Raw genomic sequence first — 7,092 nt, forward strand, 5'->3', positions numbered from 1 at the left:
TGTGTGCTTCTAATTAATTAGTAATAAGGGATAAGATCTACACATATTAGTCTCCCATTCAAATCTGCTAGCAGCCATTTTCAGTTGTAGCTCTGTGAATTGAGACAAAACAGAGAAAGGGACATCTGCTCCTTAGGCTTGACAAAACCACAAGAACAGCTAATTGAGATTGTTTTAGTTATAATAGTCTGCATGGACCGAAGCTGTAATGAAAAGGAAATGTAATCTGACCATTGCTTGTTTTATGGAAAGTCATTATGAGAAGAATTGTGTGGCTAACTTAACAACCGTGACACAAGGGAAGCCCTTCACTCATTGGAGGAGAAATCAATATCCGGATTAGTTATCTTTTAATATTTAGAAATTACAAATTCATTTATCGCAATAAAAGGAGTAAAGGACAACAAATTAGTCTTTCGATTAGGGGTGAACGCGGATTGGCTAAAATTCCAATCTGATCCGCACTAAAATAATCGGATCGGATCCCAAATTCGCAGTTTTTAAATTTGGATCTGTTCCGATCTGATCCAATCGGATATCGGATATATCCACAAAACACAAAAATATTTTAAAAATTTTATTTTTATTAAAAAATATCAATAAAATTTAATTTTTCTATTCTTTTAAATATATTTACTCTTAAAATAATATTAAACATAATTTTCTTAAATAATAAATTAAAATAACACAACAGATATGATAATTATTAGTTGAAATAAAACATAAAAAGAATATTTACTTATTTATTTCTTTATTTTTGCGGATACGCGGATATGCGGATACCTATACAAAATCCGCAATCCGATTCGATTAGTATGCGGATCAAATCCGATCTGATAGCCTTGCGGATCGGATCCATATCCGCAATTTTCGGATCGAATTCGAATAAACACGGCGCGAATATGCGGATTCGGATCCAATCCATAAATACCCCTACTTTCAATGTAAAAAACTAAAAATCATACTATATGCGACGACTAACGTGGGCCTGTTTTTTTTTTAAGAGGAGTTTGCTATTTATAAATTTTGATTAACTACTTTACTTTTTTATGGCTGGGATTAGGAATTTAATCTTGCTTTTTTTTTAAAAAAATGATTTATTGGTACCATGTATTTGTGTTCTTTTATTCACCATTTCACCAAACATTTTGATATAAGATTTTGAATTGATAGAGTAGCGATTAGAAGAAGAGGTTGTTGTAAATGTGATTAAGAAGCAAGCACCTTTGCCTTCACCTCAGAAATAAGAAAAGAGCATGATGGGCTCTATCTTCCTAAATGACATGTGTCTTAAGATGTCCTCATGACTTGAAAATTGGAAACATATGTGCCAAAGACCACCAGCCAATAACCTCCGATCCTTCAAAATAACTTCAAAATCAAGCATTAAATAATCAAATGCCTCTTCTAACCGCAACTACACCTTGAATACGCTCTCTAAACTATCTCTCCCCCTTATTATGTTTTCTGTTAGAACCGATAAAGTCTTTATATTCTTTATATACAATGCATGTTCTAGGTGGGACCCTATTGTGTGCTTTCGATGTGATTGAATGTTGATTAGAGTTGGACATCATTTCATATTGCCAACCATCATATACATACCACAAATCCTAATTAATCTAACTTTTCCTGATTTGATTGTTTTAAGAAAAAAAATAAACAATCACATATTTGATGGAATAGAAATGAGTTGAAAAGATGAATACAATAGTAATTGATATGAGAATTATTGAAGTGTATGTAGTTCAAGGATAAATGCAGACTCAAATAGATACCCATCTGATCGAAATAAATTGAACATATGATTTCAACAAATATTTTGAAATGTTTTTGTTAGATCTCTATCTTTTTGAAATATATTTTTTTTTATAATTATGCAATCTTTTCATGATTCAACTCCAATTTTCTGAAAAAAAAAAAAAAAAGCTTCCCAGTGCAACATTCACTAAATTATATTTATTCCATTCTAATTTCTTTGAAAATTTAAGTACATATCTTTAAATTAATGTATCTAAATTTAAGTTATTGTGAATCCAAAAAATCATTCACTATATGCATCTTAACAACCCTTTCTTTTTTCCGATAAACATTGATTTCATTTTCATGTCCAAAAGAATAAAACTATAAAAGTTGTACTCATTTTATCTCCACTATTTTTTTTCTTAATTTTCTCTATTTTTAAAATTTCTTTCCTCCGTTGCTATCTCTTTCACTCTGAGTTCACATACTCATGTAAGTACAAACTAGCCTCTAGGTAAAATCTTCTGTTACTTATATATTAAGTGTAGCTAAATATATGAGACCAATTTTATTTATTTGAACATATTAAATATACATAATTTAAACATAATAAAAAACAAAAATGATGTAATAATTTATATTTTTCTTCTTTTTTTTTGTTTAAATTTTCAAATGTACTGGTATACCGGTAGGGGTGGCAATGGGTAGGGTAGGGTAGGGTAGGGTTTCTAACCCTACCCGCGGGTTGAGATTTTTATATAAACTCAACTCTATTCTTCTCGCGGGTTACAAAAAAAAATACAACGTTATTACATAACTTGATGATAATTTAAAATAGAACTGATTTTTATATAAAAAAAGTTTATTAAATTATCAATTAATGATCTTCTTTTAATGACTAAGAATCTTTTGTATTTAGTGAGAAATTTTTAGTTCAACGTCCACTTAAAATATATTTTTATATAAATATATAACATATACATATATAAAGTGCGGATTGGTCGGGTAGGGTTGAGGCTCAACCGCACCCTACCCGACCCGCACGAAAACCCTATATGCACCCTACCCTACCCGTTGCGGATCGGGTTGGCAACCCTACCCGATCGGGTGGGGTCAGGTTGGGTATCCGCAGGTAGGGTACAAATTATCACTCTATATACGGGTGTTTCAGTGATTTTTAACCATTAATCTTAATGATAAAAAGTATATATAATATATATAATTAAAATCAACGGTTAAAAATCACTAAAATACTGGTGTACTGGTATACTTGAAAACTTTCCAAGTATATTAGAATGTATTATGTACAACAGTACACGTAGCTTCTTTCCATATCTCCGGCCATTATCATTTGATGGAGCTACAGAATAAAAGTTTGCAATTGCAATGTAGTGACCCTGAGACCTGACTCCTCAGGATTGAGGATCTCTACAGCAAGTCAGCAACCTGTGCCTTTCAGCTCCATGGGCCCCACCAGACTAGATTACCCAAACAGCCCCCGCTGATACCGGGTTCTACTGAAAAGTGTAGGGGCTAACGTGGTAAAATCACTTCCCACCCCTCGATAATTGCACAAGGGTCCGAAAGAGCATTCTGTTAGGAAGTGTGTCGGAGACGGTTTTTTTCCCTCGCACCAAACACACTACCCCTCTCTCACTCATCGCCACTATATAAACCCTTCTTCCACCTTTCTCTCTCTCTCAAGAAGCTCAGAACCAGACGACGACGTCAGGTCAGGGATTCTTCTTCTTTGCTCCTTAGCGTCCATGTTACGTTCCACAAACTCTGATTCGTATCTCAATTGGACCTTACTCTATTCCGTTATTTTCCATTTCAATTTATTGTTATCATACTTCTATATTTGTTATATAATGATTGTTTCATCAATATCATGTTCATTTCTTGAATCATCGCGTTTTGTTTTTAGTTTTTGTTTATATATATTCGATCACATTTATAACAGTTTCTGTGAATTCTTGATGATTCTGTAAAGCTATTGCGACGTAGAAATTTGATGTACGAATGAGCTAAAGAAATGTGACTGATTCCGTTAATTAGTTTGTAGTCAAGTTTCTGATATTTTCGTATATTTGATCGAGATATTTACAGCATAATCTTGCATCGAGGAGAGAAAAAAAAAATGCATAACAAGGAAGCTTGCTCTCCCTCCTCCAATGGCGGATTTGGCGCCAACACCGCCACAGGCTGTACTCAAATTCAGTCCAATGGCGGTGCATTGGCTTCGTTCTACTCTGCTCTCTTGAACGACAATCCGTCGCTCTCGGCGAATAGCAGCAGCTCGCTTTACCCGTACTCTGAGTCGGGAACTCAGATCAACTCGTACGACTCTTGCGTCATACAGAAGCACCAGGACATGGTGAATCGTCACAGCATGTGCCTCAATCGCCTCGTGGAGACTTCCAAGGAGGTAGAATCTCTGCGACAAGAGAACGCACATCTCCGTGCGGTGAACAAGGAGCTCCAGAAGCAGCTCAACTTCGTCATCCAGGCTTCGCTGGAGAACCAATTCGGTGGCGGCTCCTCCTGCCAGGGTCAAACGACGCCGTTCGACGTGGTGCATGGATTCCGCGGGTTTCAGATTGGGGAAGGAAAAGAGAATTGCGGTGATTGGAATAGTAACAACACCAACAATAATAGCAATAACAATAAGGAGCAGGAAGTTTCGGACGAGAGTCCAACGAGCGTGATTGAGAACAACGGCGTTGAGGTTGAGAGGTTCTCTCTCCCAAAGAGCATATCTGTGAGGTCCAATGGTTACCTGAAGATGGCTCAGTCTGCTGCTGCAGCTACTGCCACCAACACCACTACCTGTCGCACTAAGCCTACTACTCGCCCACGCGTCTCCTCCACTCCACCTGATGCCGTTGTAAGCACGTAAAACTCACGCGCTATATATTTTTTCCTTTCAATTAATTAGTTTATTAATATTATTTATTAGTATTAGTCAATTATTTTCTTTGCTTTGGTGTGTGTGATTATTGTTGCTTTTATCGTTATTTACCGAACTTGAAATGCCTTGATAATCCTTTTTTCCTTCGGAAACAAGTTATGTAAAAACCTTGCTTGTCAGCGTCATAACCTGGTAGCTGCAACGAACTGAGTAGTTTGGTTGTTTTCTAAATGACGGATATATAATTAGAAAAATGCGTGTGCTTGTTTTGTAAGGGTGCAAGCACACTCTAGCTGTAGGTAAGCTCACCCGACCCCATTCGCTCTAGTTGCTTTGAGGCACAAAAGAGGACTAGTAGCCCGACTTTGAAGCATTTTGTGTGATAGTCTGAATAAGTAACCTGCGTATTGGTACCTTTGGCTTAGGATCGTTAGGTGGGCTTCTTGATTTTTTCCATTTTTGGCAAAGTTTGTGGCTATTTAGTACCTTCTCTACCTTTGTACAATAACTATATTTTGCATGTGTATCTAGGATGAATTTATTATTGCATATTTACCAGTAGCATGACGGAGAAAGATAGAGACATACTTAAGGGGTCAAATCTTTACCTTTTTCTTCATATACAGATGACTTTTAAAATAGGCTAATTCTGTGATGTTTATAAATTGATATCTAATTTTTATAAATACCATGATAATCACTTTTAAAATATTCATGATAGCAATCTACTGTCAACATCCAATCCGCCGGTGCTGCTGCGGGTGGTGTGTAAGTTCAAAGTTTTATTACATGAAGGCAAAAAATAACTTGAGGACACTACCAATATGGGAAAAATGGGTGCAAATATATATATATATATACACACACACACACTAATTATGTAGCTACTTAAATAGAATCATGACTTTACTTTCAGTTGTTTACGAAATTACAATATCGAAAGGATATCAATATGGCTGACGACAACCAGATTCAATTGTTGTCATCCAGAAGAGGAGTTACTATCTTTTATTTGTTGGTGGTTGATCTATAGGGTTTGACTATTGTTTAATATTTGCGTATGTTTTGTATGGTGCAGCAAAAGGTATATGTGCGTGGAGGGAAGACAGAGGAAGAGCCTCTTGAGATGGTGGTTTATAACCAAGGGATGTTCAAGACTGAGCTGTGCAATAAATGGCAGGAAACAGGGACGTGCCCATATGGAGACCACTGCCAATTTGCTCATGGCATAGGGGAGCTTCGCCCAGTGATCCGCCACCCCCGCTACAAAACTGAGGTCTGCAGGATGGTCCTTGCTGGTGTTGTATGTCCATATGGCCATAGATGCCATTTCCGCCACGCACTCACTGAACAAGAGAAAGCTATATCACATCCTAAGTCCAGAACAATCAAGCTCGAAAGATAGATAAGATACCTGCTAAGTCCCACGGAGAGAATGGACATGTTCATATCACTCAACGAATTGAAGACCATACATAATAATTTTCTTCTTTGTGTAATTACAGACATAGACAAGCATTATAGGGAAAAAAAAAAGTGTAATAATAACTTTCCTAATGAATAGCAAAGGAAAGCAAGGGGGAAAAACAAAGAAAAAGAAAAAGAGAGGTTCGCATCAAGGTGAGATCTATAGCAGGATTCTTGAGGCGAATATGATTGGTCGTCATTCTTTTTTCTTTTGAATCTGGACTCTTTTTTTTTTTATGGTTACATTTTGGATACCTCATACCTAATCCGTTTGGTGATCCCACACCAGTAACCAAGGGAAAGTACGCTTAGTAATGATGCTATTTTTTTGATACAATGCAAAGCAAGCAATTTCTGATTGTGGCCGTAATATGTTTCTTGTAGTCTAGATTTTTGCTTGTACGGTATTTTTGCTTCTTGTACTATCTCTTTTACTATAAACATAAATACATTTACCTTAGGAATAGACTTCATGGGAAAAAAATATTATATACATTATTTTTTTCATATCATTTTTGTTTTTTATCTTTAATATTAAAAGTGAGTTTTAATAATTAAAAAAAATGTGTTTTATATCATAAAAAATATAGATATATACAAAAAAACGATGCAAACATTATTCTCCTAAATAAAAAATACAAATAGAGTATTACAAGAGGCTTTTAAGATTGTTTTGTTTTCGGCCTGAGCAAGTTGAAGAATGTTTGGGCTGTGAATGCACCAGGCCACCAGCCAAGGGCTGGGTATTACCATTCATGTTTCGGCCTCAACTAGAAGATAATTTTGGTCAACTCAATTATAGGATTGTAGGTATCCTGGGCCTCATACTTCTCACGACCCCGAAAGATACAGCATAAGAGTGAATCTTTGGACTCCGCCAGGCCCACTTGACCAAAAAAACAAAAAAAAGGACGCCGCCAGGCTACGGATTCCTTTTTATGATTATACTTCATATTTTTGGGGTAGTAGCA

The 7,092-nt window shown here is 35.9% G+C and overlaps 1 protein-coding gene across 2 annotated transcripts; it reads left to right on the top strand.

Moving 5' to 3' along the window:
- Positions 1-3,344: 3,344 nt before the first annotated feature.
- On the top strand, positions 3,345-6,494 carry LOC107619780 (Zinc finger C-x8-C-x5-C-x3-H type family protein). 2 transcript variants are annotated; one of them, XM_016322067.3, is made up of 3 exons: positions 3,345-3,475; positions 3,853-4,630; positions 5,733-6,494. In XM_016322067.3, exons 2-3 carry the CDS (start codon positions 3,884-3,886, stop codon positions 6,057-6,059), a joined length of 1,074 nt encoding a protein of 357 aa, XP_016177553.1. In that variant the 5' UTR covers positions 3,345-3,475; positions 3,853-3,883; the 3' UTR covers positions 6,060-6,494. The 2 variants fall into 2 exon arrangements, with proteins under 2 accessions (XP_016177553.1, XP_088355695.1); XM_088499569.1 differs by having other exon boundaries at positions 3,449-3,511.
- The last annotated feature ends 598 nt before the right edge of the window (positions 6,495-7,092 follow it).

The sequence above is a fragment of the Arachis ipaensis genome, chromosome B9, assembly GCF_059453495.1.
Source record: "Arachis ipaensis isolate K30076 ecotype BB chromosome B9, ASM5945349v1, whole genome shotgun sequence".
NCBI classification, from domain to species: Eukaryota; Viridiplantae; Streptophyta; class Magnoliopsida; order Fabales; family Fabaceae; genus Arachis; species Arachis ipaensis.